Here is a 21,525-nt window from a genome sequence, read left to right on the forward strand (position 1 = left end):
TCCATTCCCTACATATATAGCATCCCCTCAATATGTGGGATTTGTCTGTCTGTGTGGATTTTGGTAATGATTCATCTCTGTCACAGCACTAGTCTAATTTCTAGTTTATTACATACAGTGGAAAATAGGAATAGACAATTTATTCACACAATGCCAAATGCATAGTGTCATGTTGATATTCAAATTAGCTGCAGGCTTTCATCTTTGTCTCCATTTTTTTTTTACAAATCCTAAGATTCCTTCCCTCTTCACTTCAGATGATGGTGTTAATCAAAAACATGAAAAGTCCAAATAATACTCTTTTTAAGAAGAGTGGTAAATTAATCATACAAATCTTAATTATTTTTCCCTTTTAAAATTAAAGACGCTATGAATTTCAACTTTAACCAGAGAAGTCAATGTTTTCAGTACAACTGTGCTAAATGACAGGATCATTTTTTGGTTGCATGGCCTAAAACATTTGGAAGAATGATCACCAACAGCTAATAGTGATGGGCAGAACTCCAAAAAAGCCTCCATGCATATCCCAAACTTTCTGATGTGGTGATTAGGCTAAAAATCTCTCAAGATTAATGTTTCTAATGAGACTTCCTGGAGTTCCTGATTTGGGCCAGAGGGAAATACTGCTGCTTTCTGTTTCAGCGAGCAAGAAGTGTGTAATTCAGGATGTGCAGATATGTACAATTCCCCTTAAAGTTTCTTTTTCCAAATATCATAAAAAGCTGTAGTTTGATCTGAATTTGAATTTATTTGCCCATCTGTTGCTACTATTTTATGATTGTATATTTTAAACCATTGTTAACAATGATAAAAAAGGTATTGAACTGATACATATAATCAATTTAAGCTAAAATACTGACAAAGGACATAATATGTGAACATTACAAATAATTGGTCAATGGATTTTGATCCTCAGATCAGAGTTAAAATTATCTGTTTGATTCTTCTTTTTATTCATCCTGAAGTACCTGTCAGGGAGAGAACAAACACTAGCAAAATCAGTTTAGTACATGTCAAATTCTTTAAACAAATATTACATACAAATCCCCTATGGACTGCACAGGAACAGAATATTGATTTCAACAGGATGGCATGAAACTCATACTGCATGGTTTTAACCTTTTTTGGAAAGTAAATGGGAACAAACTCCATCAAACATAATTGCAGTTACCCTTGAACTGCGATGGTTCAACTACTTTTCATATTAAAAATGATTACTTATTTTGAAGTGGAACTTGAAAGTAGCACAGAAAACCATACATTGATTTACTACATACTACTGGTTTTTTTATAAGTATCCATGGTGCAGTTATTAGCACTTGAAAGTGATGGAATTTTTGGAACAGGGATCTTGAACCAGTTTCATTCCATGACTACTTATCAGCTGGTTCCAGCCAGCCTTCTTCGTATGTATGCATGAATTATTTGCTTCTGATCCCATAATGCTAGAAAGGAGGTGTCATTTCTCACACTAGTTTACAAAAGGTGATGTGGGAATTGCAACAATGATATAGTCATCCTAATATTGGAAGATCAGCAATTATGAATATTCTTTATCAGAAGACAGGAGAACTAGAATGATGTAAGACAAAATAGATTTTTCCATCAATACATTTGATAGTATTGTTGTACTGGAGATAGAGTAGCTTACAGTAAGCAGGTCTGATTGATGGGGAGTCACAGCCCTCAGTGAAACTGATGGGCATGATACTCATCTTTCATTCAGGCTAAATGAGGAAGCAGTTACATGCCCCTTTGTCTAGTGATAGCTGACACAATGGAAACCACTGCCCATGGACTAGACCATATGCAAGGTGTGGGCAAAGGCTAGAGCAATTCTGGTTGAGTGGTTTCTCTAGGGATTGACAATGGGAGGGCTGGGGATTAAATGAGGGAGGGATGGAGTGTGTGTGCATGCACGTGTGAATGTGTGAGCATGCCAGAAAGCTATGGAGAGACAGCAATAGACGTATTGGTAGCATGGCCCTGACAGAAAAGATCTTTTTGGTCAGACTGGTGAATGTAAAGTTAGGCTGGGAATTGTGAGCAAGGAAACTGCCTCCTGCTGTCTGAGCCAACTGTTCAGAGAAACAGGACTTTGTGTCCATTCTTTGTTAATAACAAGGGCTGTGTCATGGAAATATTTGATACTACACCAATTTTTACCTCTCAACTTAAAAAATGGTGGAAGACCCTGAATATTGGCTAAAGGCTTAGGCTAAAAAGCGCAAAGTCAAAGATGGCCAAACGGAATTAAAACAGCAGCTAAAACAAGAGCTGGAGACTTTGCAAAAGGTATTGAAGCGACAGTGGGAGGTTTACCAGAAAGGACTGAGAGATGACATGCAGTCTAAGGCCATGTCTACACTAATAGTTATGTTGGTAAAATTTTGTTGCTCAGGGGTGTGAAAAAATACCCCCCAAACAACGTAACTTTTGCCATCATAAGCACACGCATGCATAGAGCGATGTCAATGAGAGATCTCACTGAGCTGGTTTGACTATGTCGACAGGAGAGCTCTCTCCCATCGGCATAATGAGGCTAGGCGAGCACTGTGACAGTGCACAGCTGTATTGGTACAACTGTGCTGCTGTCAGCATGTAAGTATAGACCTGGCCTAAATCTTTCTTCAGGAAGCAGCTACTAAGTATCTGGGCAGACTGAGAAGCCCAGCTGCAACACTCCCACTCTGGAATGGCAAGGCAGATAAATGAGGTGACAAGCAAACTGATTCCCATGGATCAGAAGGTTTCCCAGGAAGAGAAGACCAGGTAGTTTTGCCTAACATGTAACCTGTTAACAGTGCTTGCTGAAGCAAGGATTTAGGAGCTAAAAATCAGTGTCAGAGGGTTATCAAAGGACTGCAGACCACAATGGAAGTCAGCTTTCTGGATGAGGAACTGGGCCAGCCAGAGAAGTTGGGTAAGACAAGACACTTGCAAAATGTTTCTATCCTGTCTGTAACTCACAGAAGCCTAGATGCCAGAGGGTGATTGTCCCAACTCAAGTAGTAGTGTGGTCACTTTGCTTGCGAGCTGCATCTCTTTACTCCCATTTGTCTTATCTATTTAGATTGCAAGAGGTCTGGGTCGGGATCCATGTTTTCCCATGAGTTTATATGGTACCCATCACAATAGTGCCTCTCTCCCATGCACTTTTGTATTTTTCTAAACTCTAGAATTTCTCAGTAAACATTAAGAAATCTTTAGTCAGAATATTCACCAGTACTGTAGTGTAATTAGAGATCACTTACCTCTTCTCTTACATTTAGGATATGCTAATTTCCCCTCCATACACTGTACTCTAAAGGCAGAAGATGTTGGATCCCTTTCATATCCCCTTTTACAGTTAAATTCAATAACATCTCCACTTTCTGTATACAATTTAGTGGTCCCCCTCCATTTCAGCTCAATATTATTTTTCTCCATCTCTTCTAGGGATGCTATACATGGCTCTAGAAAAAGAAAAATGTAATGTCATTATGTACATGTGGATCTATTTTTGAAAATTTTATTCACTAACTATATTGACACTGACCCTGTCCCCAGATGCTTTACAGTTAAATAAAACAGGGAAATATTTTCTGACAAGATTTGAAAAGTAAAGGAGAGATTGTACAGTTGAGAGAACAAAAAGGAACTCTAGAGAAGGAGGCTTTCACACCAACCAGTGTGATATTGTGGGAAGGGACATAGAGGAGACTGGGGTAGATGAACAGAGAGGATTTTATTCCATTTTACTATGTGGCCCCTTTGTGCCACTCAGCTGATGCAAATGGGCCAGAACTTAACCATACCTGGCCAACAGAATACTCTCCATGTGGAAGGATGCTCTTTGCTAGTATAAAGCTAGCAAATTGGGCTCCCCATTGTCATCCCCCACCCCTTTTGTATAGGTGGCATGGCAGAAGAGAAAGGGGACATGTCAGATTATTCCTGAGATGTGAAGTCAGGTGGAGGACAAACCAGCCCACAAGATAAGTTCACCATAATTTAAGAACCACACAGCTTTGGAACACTGCACCACAATGTACTCCAGCCATTCCCTCCTCTCACTCTGAGCTTACGGAGATTAGAAAGACACTGGTGTAGAGCAGACTGCATTAGTTTTTGCCATTAAAGCTCCCCCTAGGCAAAAGCAGAATCTGCTGCTGCTCATGACAGCATCTGTCTACTCCTAGCACTAAGGAGCAATGACCAATATTCCTCATGTCATTCCATAAGTTACTGAATTTTAGTTCATAACATTTACTCTAATTGAAAGATTTTCAACTAAAAATATATTTGAATACATCATTTCACTTACAGTAAACATTGGTTTTATTGTAGTGGGTTTTTACAGGTTTTAATTGAGATATTATTTTGGGAATACATTCTAAATACTTATAATGGCATGGCTGTTTGCCATTTCCTGATCTTTTTAAAGAAAAATCTGCAGTGATATCCCTAAAAAGAAGGAGAGTTGTCCCCTAACATATTCCTGTCTAAATCAGGAGTAACTCCATTCAGACTGATAGAATTAATGTGGTGTTACACCAGTACAAGTGACATCAGAATTGGGCTCATAATATGGAAAATATATACTCACCACAGTTCTTTTTCATATAATAGATTTTTGTACCTACCTAAGCAAACTGGTGGGTTTGTCCATTGGCCAGACTCGCAGTGAACATATTGAGATCCGCTCATTATGTGTAAACTTTTGCATCTATATTCCACTCTTGAACCTGATTCATATACTGGCTGTGCAAAGACAATGGTGTCTCCATTATCAGTCGTAGGTGGGGGCCCACACTTTCCAGCAGCCTCTAAAAGTAAGTATAGAAATAGAGAATATTTGCATCAGCGATTATTTACAGTAAATGCTGTAAGTTCACAAATATTACACAAAAGCACTATCAATATGCTCTGACAGAGTCAGAAAAATCCCAAGGGAAAAGCAAAAAAGAATCAGCCTGATATTGGAACTGAACACAAAAGATTAAAAGTTTTATCTTTATAGTTGAAGCAGCATGATATTTGTTTATTAACAACCGAAACTACGGAACTGATGGCAAAATAGGTAACTAGCTACTCTAGCTTTGTCAAGACCTGATTTCAGGTTGCTTTTCAAGCAGAGAATTAGGTTAGTTTGTGATCTTTTAGGTCAATCATCTCTGCCCTACTAATCCCACCATTCTGCCTTAAACACTGACTAGTGGGGAAATGGAAAGTGAGAGGCTTTGGCCCAATTTCTCCCTTCCTCAGGCTCATGTGGACCAATCAGTCTGCTTTTTGTCACTGAGGAGTGCAACCATGTGCAGTACCTACTCACTCTATGACCATATTACCATGTAGGGTGTTTGATGCACCCAGCACTTGTCTCAGAGTATTGTGAATTATAACATTACCATGGTATCTGAATACTGAGAGAAGAGCAAGACTGAGGGTAAAATAGTGATAAAAGGACACCGGCTAAATAGAAGTTGGAATAATACAGGCCAAAGGAGTGGAATATGAAACTCAGAATAACCCTAGAGAAATAAATTGGCATGAATACCATAAAAATGAGGGGAGAAAGGAAAGTATGAATCTGAGGACAGGGAAGCCTCTTGATGTCCCTATAATTGATAAACTCAAAAATGTAGCTAAGCTTTGCCCTTTGGAAAAGGCCCTCAGGAAGGTGGATTTTAAAAATAATTAATAGAGAAGCCAAACTCATAATTTGAAATTTACTTTCAAATTCCAGCTCCCATTTCCTCTCTCTGCTTCTCTTCTCATGGAAAGGGATGTGGGATTAGGGTAAACAAGGTAAAATTTTGAAAACGCTAAGGCTACAAATTAACACGAGTAGTAAAAAAGCTTTACTTGTACTGATCATATAATTTGAGAGGTTTCCTTGAGCCCTTTTTGCTTTATGACCCAGTTCTTTTGCCTTATGTCTCATCCCTAGACAGAGGTGACAGTAAGACAATATGCCCCGGTATGGTGTACCGGCAAGAGCTGGTGTGCCATACCTGGGCGGATCGGCTTCCCCTGGCAGCAATTTAAAGGGCCTGGGGCTCCCAGCAGCAGCTGGAGCCCTGGGACCTTTAAATTGCCGCCAGAGCCCTGCTGCTGGAGCCATGGGGAAGCAGCAGGACTTGGTCAGTGATATAAAGGGCCCAGGGTGCCTACCACAGCTATCGCCCCGGGCCCTTTAAATCGTCCCCAGAGCCATGGGGTAGTGGCAGTGGGGCTCCAGTGGCTATTTAAAGGATCTGGGGCTGCAGCAGCCGCTACAGCCCTGGCTCTTAAAATTGCCACCAGAGCACGGTCACCAATACCCCAGGGCTCCGGAAGCAGGGCTCTGGGGATGATTTAAAGGGTCAAGGGTGGTAGTGGCAGCGGGAGCCCTGGGCCCTTTAAATCACTTCCCGAGCCCCTGGCTGCCGCAGCTACCCTGGAGCTCCGGCAGCGCGGCTCGGGTGGCAATTTAAAGGGCTCATGGCTCCCACTGCTGCTACCTTCTGGGGCCTTTAAATCATCACCCGAACCCCGCTGCTGGAGCCCTGGGGTAGCGGCAGCGGGGCTCTGGCGGTGATTTAAAGGGCTAGGGGCTCCCGGTTGCCACTACTGCAGCGTAGTCCTGGGCCCTTTAAAGCTCCGCCAGAGGCCAGGACCTCCTCTGATGGTGATTTAATGTGCCTGGGGCTCCACTGCAGTAGTAGCACCTGAAGCCCCGGGCCCTTTAAATCATCCCCAGGGCTTCTAGCCACCTCTGCAGCTGGTAGCTCCAGGGGTGATTTAAAGGGCCCAGGGCTCCCAGATGCTGCTACCACAGCCCCAGCCCTGGGCCCTTTAAATCCTGATTTAAAGCACCCAGGTACTTAAAGGCCCCGCCTCTTCCGCTAGAGGCCTCGCTCCCTCCTAAAGACTCCAGAGTACCGGTAAGTCCTTTAAGTTACTTTCACCCATGTCCCTAGGTCTCATTTTTAGAAATGTGCATTTCTGGCACTGGTGGCCATTTTGAAAAAAAGTTTTGCCTTTCTATTTAATTTATTCTTATTAGATGCATTAGAATTAAAGAAATATGTTTCTGGCCCTTTCCTCATTTTAGCAAGAACATTTGTATATATTTAATGCAAATCCAAATAAAATCTAGTAAAGAAGTGTAAAGTTTTAACAAAAAAATAAGAGAGGCTAACATGCATCTTTAGCGAAAAATGAGTTAGTACATTAATAGTTTACAGAAATCTTAGAAATGGCCGAATAAAGAAGTGTTAAGACTCAGATGAACATGAATATTCCTCATTTTCAGAGGAAAATATTTTAATAGAACATTTTTATAGGAGAATATATTGAATTATTTTTTTAAAAAAATGTATGCAGTTAGTACAATTCTAAATAAAAAGTTGATTAAACAATTCCACAAAGAATTATTGATGAATGATTAAATTATTTAATGACTATTTAGAAATGCACTAGTTGCATAAAAAGCATATATTCTACTAAAAGCACAGCATTCTATATATGTATTAACACTTCTCCCTCATGCCTCTATCATTAAGACATTGTATAATTATTTAATGACTATTTAAATATACAGTAAATGTGTAAGAATATTTTCAGCTAAACCTCTGATTTTATATATATTAACATTTCTTCTTTATTGCTCTGACCTTACGGCTTTATTTAGAAATGTACTAGCTGAATAAAATGAAATAATTAGGGCTGTCAATCGCAGTTAACTCACACAACTAACTCAAAACAGATTAACTCAATTAACAACATTAATCGTGATTAATCACAGTTTCAATTGCCCTGTTAAGCAATAATAGAATACTAATTTAAATTTATTATAAATATTTTGGATGTTTTTTCTACATTTTCAAATATATTGATTTCAATTACAACACAGAATTCGAAACGTACAGTGCTCACTTTATATTATTTGTATTACAATATTTGCACTGTAAAAAAGAGATAAACAAAAGAAACCGTATTTTTCAATTCACTTCATACAAGTACTGTCGTGCAATCTCTTTATCATGAAAGTGTAACTTACAAACTGAGATTTGTTTTTTGTTACATAAACTGCACTCAAAAACAAAACAATGTAAAACTTTAGAACCTACGAGTCCACTCAGTTCTACTTCTTGTTCAGCCAATAACTAAGACAAACAAATTTGTTTGCATTTACGGGAGATAACGCTGCCCACTTCTTATTTAGAATGCCATCTGAAAGTGAGAAAAGGCGTTCACATGGCACTGTTAGCTGGCAGTGCAATTTATTTACATGCCAGAAATGCTAAACATTCATATGCCCCTTCATGCTTCAACCACCAATCTAGAGGACTGCTATTAAAACTGGGATTAATTGTGATGTTTTTAATTTTGTGATTAATTTTTCAACTGTTTGACAGCTCTAGAAATAATGCATGTTAACATCTATGTATTTCACAATTTGTTTTGCCATTACTACATTTCTGAAAGTCATGGATTCCATGAATTCCGTGACCTTGTGACATAATCTTAGCTTTAGTCATGGTAGCACTGAATGTAAACAATAGTTGCAGATTACTATCTAGTTAGTTTTTAGAATCACAATTTTGGCTTTCAGAAAAAGGTGCTGTAACACTGCAGATTTTTTATATATATATATATATATATTCATATTCACCCAGACAGCCAATGAAATCCTGGTATGTCAAAAAAAAATTAAAATGAACCAGTAGAGTGACCACTTTTTTTCTGGAAGCTTAACGATACATGGTGAAATCTTGGTCCTATTGAAGTCAAACAAAGTTTCTTCCACTGACTTCAATGGAGTGAACATTTCACTAATTGTCTCATGTATTATCTAGCTCATTTGGAAGTAGTAGTGAAACTGTGGTCCTAAAATACAAAAAAGAGCACTATCGTGCAACCTTATTCACATTATATTGTGGGTCAAATCCTGAAATCTCACATCAGACTAGTGAAACTCTGACAGACCCCAGTCATCGCCGGGCAGAATTGAACCTGGGATCTCTGAAGCTAAATGCATGAGCCTCTATGGCATGAGCTAAAAGCCATATGCCCCTTAGCTAAGGCTGTAGCAGACTCATTAATCTCTAAGTGGTCTCAGTGCCACTAGATGGGACAAACCATCACACCCAGGTGTGTGGGTTACAACACTAGGTACACTGAAGTCAATGTTAACTACTCAACATGAGCAGAGGTGGCAAAATTTGGCCCTCAACCTTTACTCAGAAGTTACTCAGGCCAAACTCCCACTAAAATCCACTGAGGGTTTGCTGGAATAAGGAGCTGAGGGTCTGGCCCAATGTGAGAATTTTCTCATTAACGCTCCACATTACGATTGCCAAAAACATCACAGACTAGAAATAGATTTGCTTTCTGGCTTTCAAATGAGCATAAAGTTGTGCATTAAAATAAAAGATAATAGGAAAGCAAACTCTTCTGAATGAGAGTGAAGTTTTTTATTCTAACAATATCATCACTATTGGGCTATTTTAGAAATAGGAAAGTAAAATACCTCTGCATTCTGGTGGTTGGGACCACTTCCCTTGTTTACATATTACCATCGGAGACCCAATAAGGCTCAGACCTTGTGTACATCGATAAAGTACTCTATCACCAGGAAAATACCTTCGCTGCCTAGCACCTAGAATCCTACCATCAGAAATCTCTGGTGCAGGTCCACATCTCATATCTGAAAAGACACATGAAAACACAGTCACTGACACATTCCCATGAAGGCCATCAGGTTAGCACTTACGGTATTGCATTAGTTGTGTACAAATTCTAGTCAAATCCTCTAGTGATTAACCAGTCCTGTTTAACAGAACGCTTTAAATTGCAGGGAGGTGACAAAAAGGCTATCCAATAGTGAATTATTTTGGGTTAAGATGCATGGATGTGTTAAGATGCAAGTTAAACAAAATCATCAAGTTTCTGGAAAACACTTCATGCTTGACAAATCAATCTTTATTCTGTTGGAAACTTTCTGACGAGCTCTCTACACATCATATTGTGCTCTTCCTCCCTAACCCACTCACAGTTTATGCTCTGTGGCTGAGGTGTCTATGCCAACTAGACTCTAGCAAGATCTCCCCCAGAAATAACAAGGGCAATGTCATGTAAGCTTCTGCAATAACTTCTTCTGTTTCCCTTCCATGCAAAGGTAGTAGGGCCTTCAGGACTCCAAATCTGTAGCTCTCAGGTGACTAGCCAGAGGAAAGGAGTGTCTTTGCAGGAGCCACTTGTCTTCCCAGTTTTCATTCTGGCCCCGACCACACAGATCTAACATGTGTCCAACTAATGGTTCTCAAATCCATGAGGAGACTTCACAGAGTGCTAGTGGCCAGTGTCAGCTCTGCTTAAAAGATCATTGTAAAAAGAGAAAAGGGAGCTGGGTTTCTCCCTTGGAGCATCAAATCCTCCTCCTCTTTTGACTGTTCTGTGTCATAGCACTGCTAGTTTACTATAATAAGATACTGTTTATATATTTACACCTAATGATCAGTGAATGACCTACCTGCTTGACAGACCACCACCTTTCCCAAGAGACATTGGCACTGGAACCAGTTAAGGCCCTGGAGCTGCAACTGCACTGAGTGCAAGGGCTTCACAAAATTGGCAGCTCTCCAAAAGCTAGGCAGTCCAATCTGGGCAGAGCTAGGTTTGTGGTGAGGCGTATAAGCATATGCTGCACCTTCTTTGAAAGGACAAGCAGCTGAGGGTACAGCACAACTCTATTTGCATAGGTGAGAAGAGTCTTTCTTTTGAAGCTGCAGCCTTTAGCTGTTTAGTTCCTGTTTCAATCTGGGTTGCAATAATGGGAAGGAGGTACAGACAGCAATTCCAGCAACTGGATGAGGGGGAATATTACCATTTAGTTAAATGCACCGTATCATCTGGCCAGCTGGCAGAAAACAATTGATGGGAAGCAGTGCTCAAATTGGGCTTGTCAGCACTTTTTGGGTGGGATGCGGGGTGGTTATTTTATATGCTTCATACTCTGAGCTTTCATGTGGAAAACTAAAGTAAAGATCATGAGGAAAACTATAAAAATAACTGAATGAGTGTAATTGATGCCGAGATGCCTGCCTTGTTCTGCGCTTAGCTTGAAACAATATTTCTATGAGGTGAATATCTTGTGAATCTAAATGGGGTTGGCTCAGATGCCCAACTGGTGATTAAAGCAGGTGATTTCACTGGTCATCAAAACAGGTAAAATAACCAAAAGAGTATCACAGAACTGTACAATTGACAGAGAATGGATGGCATTTGGGAGATAGCTACCACTTTCTACCCCCTCAACCTCCAACCTCTAATTGTGGGGTCATGAGGATTCTTCCCTGCCTCTTGCTGCAGACTCATGCAGGCTCACAAAATCAGTTATGCTCATTTGAATGTTTTCAAGACCATGCAGACTAGAACCAATATGTTTTAATGAAGATTGAGATTCTGAGGGCAACATAGGACCCTGAGAGCCAGAGAGTAAGTTCCTATTTGTGCCTGTGCTTTAACCCAGCCCTGCCCAAAGGTGTATGAAAACCACGCTATGAGGCAATCATGTTTTCAGCATCTGCAGAATCTCCTGAGAGTAACATCTCACCTTGGTATACCAAGAGAGTAGAGATTAAGAGAGAACCACCAACTCTCCAACCCCCAGCTTGACCCATGGTGAAAGGGTGGGACTGGCTCCTGCATAAAACTCCCAGAAGGGGATAAAAATGTAAAATACAAAGAGCAACATTTATCTGAATCAGCTCACTACAGCTACTAATAGTTTGGTTCAGCTAGTAAAATGGCTGCCAACATACAGCAACTCCCCACTTAACGTTGTAGTTATGTTCCTGAAAAATGCAACTTTAAGTGAAACAATGTTAAACGAATCCAATTGTGCCATACGATTTAATGTAAAAGCGGGGGGGTTAGGTTCCAAGGAAATTTTTGGAGGGCAGACAAAAGGCATTATACTGTATACTGTACAGTACTGTACTGTGGTTGGGAAGTGCCCCTGGCTTACCTCACACAGGCACAGCCTGCTGCAGGCAAGTATGCTAGGAAGTGGCAGGGGGATCACTTCCAAGGGATATGGGACTCTCCCTGGCACCAGACACGGTGAGAGTGTCTGTCCATTACAGGAATCAATTCCTTGAAGGAGAGGCACCTCTTGAAGCCGGAAGAGCCAGGCATGCCTCTACGGGGGGCTATTATCCTCTAACAGTGAGGGATGCAAAAGAAATTGTCTTCTTTCTTTTCCTCCCCTTTTTATATTATTTTTTTTTTTTTAAAGAGTGTCTTCTAAAAGCTCCGTGGGAGGGGAAAATCACCCCAGACAGGTCAGGAAACAAATTCTTTTTTTCTTTTCTTTTTTTAATCCCAATGGGGTAAAATGGAAACACTAACTATTAAGGAGAACAAAAGAAACAAAAACTACTACTACTTATGCTAATGACGCAGATAAGGAAGGGAAAACTGTTTGCTCCATTCAAGGAGAAAGGAGGTTGAGAAGGAACTGAGGGGGCTTCACTCCTGCAGTGCTAGATAGCCTTGAGACAGACCATGAGGGAGGAAGAGCCCATGTGTGGGCTCAACAGACACTGTTACCAACAATCTTCCATTACAGGTGCAGGGGCACAGATGCACCTAAGGTGGAGCACCTATAGGGACACTATTCAAAGAACCACCACCAGTTTGTGTGGATTATCCTGAACCAACTCAGTTTGTATTCCTTGAGAGGTGGTTACCCTTTTCATAAATTCCTGGTACACTTTATAATCGTCTAGGTCAGGGGAAGATGATTATGAAACGGGAACCTCATCTGTAAATAATGAAGAAGTGTTGAGTGAAAGGAATAGTGTCAATCTGCTCTACTGTCTGCTGAACATCTATAACAGGAGGATCAGAAACTGGAGAGATAATTTCCTTCAGTTGCTGGGTACCAGTGCTGGTACACAGAATGGTAACAGTTAGAGAATGGCACTTCGATTGAGCCCTAGCAGAATGCTGACTATGAGAAGATGATCTGGAGTCTGGAGAAACCCCTCAGATTCCAGAAAGTCCACTGCTGTACTTCATGCAATACCATGCTCAACTCCAAAGGAAGCTATGTCTCAATCTGCTCCTGTAAAAGTTATGGTGACAGGGCCTTGACCTGCACAATCAGGAATAAGGAGATGCTTAAGATCTCCTGTAATGAGATCCCAATATTTACGATCCCACTTCTAGTCTGAAGAAGAGACAGCATTGGAATGCCAAGCTGGCAAGGTACTGTGTGGAGCAGATGGGTTGTGGGACCTGAACCAACATAAGATAGAGAGTACCAGAGGAAGCATCTGGGGCTTTCCTAATGAAGAGATCTGCTGGACAATAGAGCTTCAGCACTCTGGCACTACTTACAAAGGCTCAGTTCCCAATGGCACTGAATATGTCAGTGCCAAGGAGGATGCCAGTACCATAGTTAGGGGAATAGGCAGACCCTGGACATTGTTCTGCACTGGTAATCCAGCACCAACAGGCATAAAATATCACTGGCTGATGCATACACCTCAGGTGTTGTAGATACCAAAACAGTAACATGCATTGCAGCAGAAGTCTATGCTGTCGAAGGTCTTGACTGGCCATGAGGTGTTGGAGATGACAACTCTGAATTGATTGAATGTGGGACTATGGGGAAGAGCCTCACAGGAGCTGGTTTAGCTCTAACCTCACTAGTGGTCTTCTTTGAAGAAGACGACAATGAAGACGATGACGACTTTTTCTGGTTGAAGAGGCTGAGGTGCTGGATGACTTCTGCTGATTGCATGACAAAGAATGATGTCTTCGTCCTGGCTCTTTTTGACGCGGGGAGGCCACAAAGTCTGGCAGTGTGCTTAGAGAGTCGAATCTGAATCCCTGTATGGCCAAGTGGCTGGGTTCCAAATGGGGACACAAAGCTGCTTCCAGCTGGACATCTCAAAGTAAAACTGCCTTCAGCTTCTTTGATCTGGTTTTAAACCTCCTACAAATAGGGTATTTATGCCTAATGTGTCCTTCCCACTTCAAGCAGTAGGAGTGAGAATTGGTGACCATCATAGATTTGCTACAGTCAAACAGCACTTAAATCCCAAGGATTAAGACATGCCCTGGTATTGGAAATAAAACTTGAAGAACAAGATAAAAACAAGAAAATATTTGAAAATGAGTACCACTATCTAAATTACAGCTATGCTAAACCATTTACAATAAAAGAATGCTAAAAAGATTTATAATGGGAAAGAACATAAGAACGGCCATACCGGGTCAGACCAAAGGTCCATCTAGCCCAGTATCTGTCTACCGACAGTGGCCAATGCCAGGTGCCCCAGAGGGAGTGAACCTAACAGGCAATGATCAAGTGATCTCTCTCCTGCCATCCATCTCCATCCTCTGACGAACAGAGGCTAGGGACACCATTCTTACCCATCCTAGCTAATAGCCATTTATGGACTTAGCCACCATAAATTTATCCAGTCCCCTTTTAAACATTGTTATAGTCCTAGCCTTCACAACCTCCTCAGGTAAGGAGTTCCACAAGTTGACTGTGCGCTGCGTGAAGAAGAACTTCCTTTTATTTGTTTTAAACCTGCTGCCTATTAATTTCATTTGGTGACCCCTAGTTCTTGTATTATGGGAATAAGTAAATAACTTTTCCTTATCCACTTTTTCAACATCACTCATGATTTTATATGCCTCTATCTTATCCCCCCCTTAGTCTTCTCTTTTCCAAGCTGAAGAGTCCTAGCCTCTTTAATCTTTCCTCGTATGGGACCCTCTCTAAACCCCTAATCATTTTAGTTGCCCTTTTCTGAACCTTTTCTAGTGCTAGAATATCTTTTTTGAGGTGAGGAGACCACATCTGTACACAGTATTCAAGATGTGGGCGTACCATGGATTTATATAAGGGCAATAATATATTCTCAGTCTTATTCTCTATCCCCTTTTAATGATTCCTAACATCCTGTTTGCTTTTTTGACCACCTCTGCACACTGCGTGGACATCTTCAGAGAACTATCCACGATGACTCCAAGATCTTTTTACTGGCTCATTGTAGCTAAATTAGCCCCCATCATGTTGTATGTATAGTTGGGGTTATTTTTTCCAATGTGCATTACTTTACAAAAATGTGTATGTGACACTCACACGGTCCATCTATGGAACTGAGAGGGTTAGGGCAGCTCTGCACAATTATGCCCTTAGTTACAAGCATGAGTGTGCAGCAAAAGTGCATGTACCACCTCGACAGGTACCACTATGGGAATATGTTCTCTGGCTTCGATGAACTAGTGCACACACAATCAAAGTGGAATGGACAGGTGCAAGCACTTCAAGATGCAGGGACTATAGTGGATCACAAATTGAATGAGTCAAAAGTGTGATGCTGTTGTGGAAAGGGCAAATGTCATTCTGGGAAGTATTAATAGGAATGTCATATGTAAAACAAGAAAGGTGAATGTTCCACCCTAACTACTGTCTACATAGTTAGAAAGTTAAGTCCTGAAGCAGGTTACTTTGGGAGGCTGTGTAATCCCCATCATTGGAGGTTTTAAGAACAGGTTACCTGTCAGGGATTATCTAGGTATACTTAATCCTGCCTCAATACAGGGGGATGGACTAGACAACCTCTCAAGTTCTTTTCCAGCCCTATGACTGTATGCTCCCAGCTCACCAAAGTGCACCTGGTCTTACTTGTTTTAATTAAAATACAAACACCTACCTTTGCAAATTGGTGGTTGTGACCATTCTCCATCTTCACAAATTACATAATTCAATTCCATACTTTCAAATCCTTCCCTACATTTATATTGCACTCTATCACCAGGCAGATACCTTCCCTCCTTATCATTTACAATATCAGCATTGGGAACTTTACGTGGAGCGCTACATGTTGCATCTGAAAAGGGAGAGAGACAAATAAACATACTGGTAGTGAAACTCTATTAATGTAGTATCTTATTTTCATGAAATATGTTATGTTCCATCAAAAAGTGCACTTATATAAGTGGAGGTTACTTGCTTATAATTGAAGTTCTTTGAGATATTGGAAGTTCTTTGCATATTTGCACATGTGGGGTATTGTGCTGCCTAATTATGCTTAATGGTTGAACCTTCTCCAAGCAGCATCTGCTTATGCACACTCCTTCTAAAACCTTCCCTCTCCATCTCTGAACATTCTGAGGATGAAGCAATATAATGGGTCATGGGCACACTATCACCTCAGTTCCTTTCACTGCCAACCCAGAGATACAGCCCAAAAGCACCCTGAGAAAGAGGGGAAAGTGGGTGCGACGTGTGAATATGAAAAGCCATTTCAAAAAACTCTGTTTTACAAGTAAGTAACTTTCATTTCTTCTTCCAGTGGCTCTGCATATCCCCACTTATGGGTAGTCTGAAAAGCAGTGAGGAAAATAAACTGGAGGACATCACAGACCACTGCTCTACCAAATCTAGTATCTGCCCTAGAAGCCTAATTGAGAACATAATGATTAGTAAAAGTGTGCACAGAAGTTCACATTGCAACTTTGCCAATTGAAAGAAAAGGGACTTGCTTAAGGCAAGCAAAAGACACTATCACATGGAATGAGATCAAAGTATCCGAGGTACAAGAATTTGTTAACATGTAACATTCAACAATTCATTATTTAATCCTTTTAGAAATAGTCTAGAGAGATAAGGTCTGATGCATGAAACTTTTAGCATAAAACACAAATAACCTAGATTATTTTCAAAACCTTTTAATTCCATTTAAATAATATGCAAGAGCTCTTCTTGAATCCAAAGTACATAAAGCAGATTGCCCCTGCTTAGTATGTGGCCTTGGAAAAAATGTCAGGAAATTGTCTGACTTATGTGAAATTCAGAGTCATTTTGGCAAAAGCCTGGGATCAAGTCTAAGAACCACCTTATCTTTATGAAAAGACTTAAAGGGGGAATCAAGGCCTTTAATTCACTCACACTTCTGGCTGATGACATGACAATAATGAATGCTGATTTAAGATATCAAAAATAAAAAAATACTCAGCCAAGGGTTCAAACGGTGGTTTCAGAAATGTTGATAAAACCAGTTTAAGACTCCAAGAAGGGACAAGATCCCTCAAAGAGCATACATATTAGATACTTTCTTCTCAAATGTATTATCCATATTATGCCCCAACTGCAATCTACTATAAACTAAAACGTGATACGCTATAATAACTGCAAAATAAACTTTCAAAGATTAATTAGATAACCCTTCAGTTTTTATATTAAATCACCTACAACACAAGGTATGGAAGCTGAGACAGGAGAATCAGATTTTTCCTGCATCCAAGTCAAAAATCTGGACTATTTCAAATAAGCCCAATGACTTCAAACTGTATGATGACTCAGATGAGACCTCCCCCGCCTTTGATACATCAGAATTTCCTCTCACTGATGGTGAAGGAGGAACTGAACTGGACTCCTAAGAGGATAACTGCTCTGACTGACCACGACCACAAGTCCAGAAGGCAGGATGACTAGTGTTAGAACATTGTTCAGATTTGGCCTGTAGACCTGAGACATCCAATGCTTATTGGCCTTATTTTGGCTTATTTGGCTTTATTCTGAAATGCACAAATGGAGTCATACAAGTAGTCATGACCATGAGACTCAGGAAGAAAATTATTTTCTAAGGTTGACATTTTTTATGTTTAAAACATATTGCACTATTTTTTAAAAAATCTGTTCTCTGGTAAGAAGATTTTTCACTGATGCTGTGTGCACTAAGGAGCACACAAATAAAATTATGTGAGTTAGGTAGAGATTTGACTTTTTGACATTCAGATGTAGCCCCACGTTTCAACAGCCAATCATACAAATATGTAAACATAACTATCCTGTTTTCTCAAATGTGATGCTACCACAGAGAGACATTTGATAAATACTCTTGGTGCTGTGGATTGGCCAAATGCAAACACCTTGTATGGGAAATGGCATCCTGCCACCATGAAATGAAAATACCTTCAATGACTGTGTCAGATAGAAATATGAAAATATTTGTCCTTTAAATACAGGGTCGCAAACCAATCCATAGCTGAAAGTGAAGGCATTATGGAAGCCAGAGTTAACATGTGGAACCAAAACATCCAAATCTACTTGTTCAGATTTCTGAAATCTAAAATTGGATGAAACATCCCACTCTTTTTTCTGTATGTGAAAGTATCTTTAATAAAACCCCTGGTCTCTCTGCTGTTCAGATACCTTATTGGCAGTACATATAAGCAGTAATTTCTACACTTCTGGAAGTAGCAGATCCTTGTGAAATGGTTCCCTGGAAAGGGATGATGGGGCACTTGAAAGGGTTAGTTTCCCTAACCGAATGGCATAGCTCTTCTCTCTAATTTCTATGACCCATTTATCTAATGTACTAAGCCTTCATTTACTGAAATGATGGGTTAGCCTCTCTCCATAAGAGGAAGGGACGAGTCATTGCAATTTCATTTTTACTTTTTATCATCACATCAAAGCGGAAGCCTGGTGTTCAATGAAGATGACGGGGAAGAAGCAAATTATTTTGATTTAGGCCTCAATTTGAAAAACTGCTTCTTGTGTTACCTCTGGAGAAATGTAGCCCGTTGCCGACATCTTTGATTTGACGAGAAATAAGCCAAAGAAGATTGTGGATAATAATGTCTCTGATTATGGAAAGAAGGGGTAGAAAGTATAATCTTAACAGAAGAAATCAAACACAAACACAAAGAGCAAGCTGTCATTCTTGTCTCCTTCAGTTTTCCCAGCAACATGTCAGTCTTTTTACTTAAAGGACCATCTCTTTCGAAGGGGACTTCCTCTACCTTTATTCTAGTATTGAGAGCCAGAGTAAAAAAGCAAACCCAAGCATGTGTCCTCAGAGTAACTTCAGAAGCCAATGCTCTGGCAGAAGAGTCTGAAGCATTAAAGGAGGCCCTGAGTGTGTGTTTTGCTACATTTTGACCCTCCATTAGGATTTCATTTGGCAAATTCTGTTTGTCATCTGGCAAATCCTGCAGAAACAATACTATCTTTTCCCATAGGTGGAACTGATAGCAGGCCATAACTGCTTGATAGCTTTCCACCCTAAGACTAAGAAAGGAAGAAGAAAACACCTTTCTTCCCAAGGAATCAATATTTTTCCCCCAGTCAGCAGGAGTGAAATATGCTTGTCCAGACCTCAAACTGCTACCAGCAGCCACCACCAGTGAATTAGATAGAGGATGTGTGTGAAAATATGAAAACACCTCATCCTGATTATCTTATATAATTTGACTTTCTTCTTAGAAATAAGATGGCAAGAGGCAGAAGTGGAACAAATAATCTTAGCGGGCTGCAGCAGAACATTAAGAATTGGTAGTGACATCCTACTCTTGGAGGTGGCACCAAAAGCTTCCTCCAAACACTAGAGGGGAGGTTTCTTCCATGGCTATGGAATATAAGTTCAACATGGACACCATGTGATCCATCAGGTCATGAAACTCTGCTGCCATGAGAAGGGGAAGAGGTAGAATTCTCCCCGACATTCTCATCTGGTGACAAATCAGAAGAGTAGTCTGTGTCAGCATGTTTTTATTTAAAAAGAGGACTGATCTCCTCATCTTCTTCAGACAGAGTATCAGGCAGCAGACAGAGTATCTGTCTGAGATGCAGACAGATCCATTTTTGTAACCAGACGCAAGGATTCTCTGCAGCCAGATCCTTTATAGGTGAATCATTGTATCTCCATCCATATGGAGAACAGCTATAAAGTTACAGCATCAGCACTCAATAAGGCCATGGAGCCTCGGGCTGCCAGTCACCTCAGCAACTTGTATTGAGAACATATCCACAGGAGGAGGCACAAACTGGGAAGAAACAGTTCCCTTTATCCTTCCTCTATATTCATATAAATAATGGAATTGATTTTGGATGTGTGATGGAGTGTAATGGAGACAGCAATGGACCTGGAGGGTGGAGAGAAATAAATGGAGAGAAAGCTGTTTGTGGATACCATGTAGGAGGCTGAGGAGGAGAAGGAGGTAGAGATGGATCAAGAGAGAAACTAATAGTTTCTGCCTTTCTTTTTTCAGATGAAGATGATCAGACCTTGGAATTGGTGAAAAGTGCCTTCCTCAATACCCTTTGTTTCTCACTTAGATCTGAAGAGTGTTTATAACTGAATGATTGTACATCAGTCACTGAAGTAAAAGTCCTCTTTGGATCCAAAGATGGACCTGAAATTGGAGCAGGTGTCGAAGTCAGAGTGGAAGACCTGAATGGCACAGGATCTGGTGAAATACTCAGATCCACCCACTTGGTCCTTGAAGCTGAAATTAGACTGGCCTGGATTTCAGAGCCAGAGCTATATAGAGGCACTCTTAGAATCAGACAAATCTGAAAACTCTGATCTATGGGATCTGGCACTGCTAACAGTGGTCATCTTCTCCCTTACCACCTTCTTCAGAATTGACACAGTCAGGGCTGATAACATGGCTCTTGATGCTGTAATAAGCCGTCTGTCTTTCTCGATCAGCAATGCCTTTAAATCCCTGACTGCTTGAGTAGCAGGACCCAGAGTCGGACATGAAGAAGGCTCTGATTTCCAGACAAAACACCCATTGACTTTAATGATTTAAAGGAGAGAAATGACTGCTGAACTGACCTCTGTATACTGACATGTACATCTGTGAATTGTAACAAATTAAAATGGAAGAGAGTGAGCACAGATTTTATATTTTTAAAATTTATTTTAAATTTATATTCTTAGCAGCTTGCAAAAAAGATTTATTGTTCTACCATTTCCTCCCCCCACCCCTTTCGGCAAACACTGATTCCTCCCAATCCCCTCTGTATTTGAAATTATCAGTGCATGATTTGGCTACTTATTGTTTCTGCATCAGCATTCTGTAATCTATTCTATCTGTCTGACCCATCCAGGTGGTCTCTGAGTGCCCATAATGATAATAATAATAAAAAAATTAGTAACTAGAGTCTATAAAGTTAGATCAAATTATTCACTGTACCTTTACATACAGGTTGTGTGGACCACTTCCCTGCTTTACACGTAACTTCTGATGGTCCACTGATGGTAAAACCAGGATGGCATTGATAACGTACTGTTTCACCAGGCTTATAACTATGCTTCTCTCTGTCTTCAATCTGAGCATTGATAATATTTGGAACACCTGTACATGGCATTTCTGAAAAGAGACAAGATCAAAATGAGTGTAACCCCCTCACAAACCACCTTTTTTACTTAAGCCCTTTGTAACTCTTTATATGGATGCCTAATTTTAAATAAAGGTTGCAACCAGAACCTAAACACATGCACTAAGTTGTTGGTGGGCGATGAAACTTGCAACATGAGCACTGTTAAAAATCCATCTGAAAATTAAATAAACACTAGCCCTAAATACACTAGGAGTTCAGTTACTAATGAAATTTAGTTTGTGCCTCTGTCTGAGACCAATAATTGCAGCTACTGCTCTTCTTCTGGACACCTCATACAGCGGTGTGTCTGCTTCCTTCAACAGAACTTTGATGAAAATACACTGTCCATG

At 40.4% G+C, this 21,525-nt stretch overlaps 1 protein-coding gene across 3 annotated transcripts in view; it reads right to left on the minus strand.

Annotated features, from left to right (window-relative positions):
* Nucleotides 1–315: 315 nt before the first annotated feature.
* Nucleotides 316–21,525, minus strand: part of LOC120370158 (complement factor H-like) — a 156,977-nt gene continuing 135,767 nt past the window's right edge. For 2 of the 3 annotated variants that reach the window (XM_039484436.1, XM_039484435.1), the window contains exons 16-21: nt 20,989–21,165; nt 15,711–15,887; nt 9,500–9,676; nt 4,626–4,808; nt 3,255–3,455; nt 317–968 (exon numbers count right to left, since the gene is read on the minus strand). In XM_039484436.1, the coding sequence (XP_039340370.1) occupies nt 955–968; nt 3,255–3,455; nt 4,626–4,808; nt 9,500–9,676; nt 15,711–15,887; nt 20,989–21,165 (929 nt within the window). In that variant the 3' untranslated portion in view covers nt 317–954. Of the gene's footprint in view, nt 969–3,254; nt 3,456–4,625; nt 4,809–9,499; nt 9,677–15,710; nt 15,888–20,988; nt 21,166–21,525 lie in introns of all 3 variants that reach the window. The other variant, XM_039484433.1, reaches the window with a different exon arrangement.

This window comes from Mauremys reevesii, linkage group 8, assembly GCF_016161935.1.
Source record: "Mauremys reevesii isolate NIE-2019 linkage group 8, ASM1616193v1, whole genome shotgun sequence".
Taxonomy (NCBI): Eukaryota; Metazoa; Chordata; order Testudines; family Geoemydidae; genus Mauremys; species Mauremys reevesii.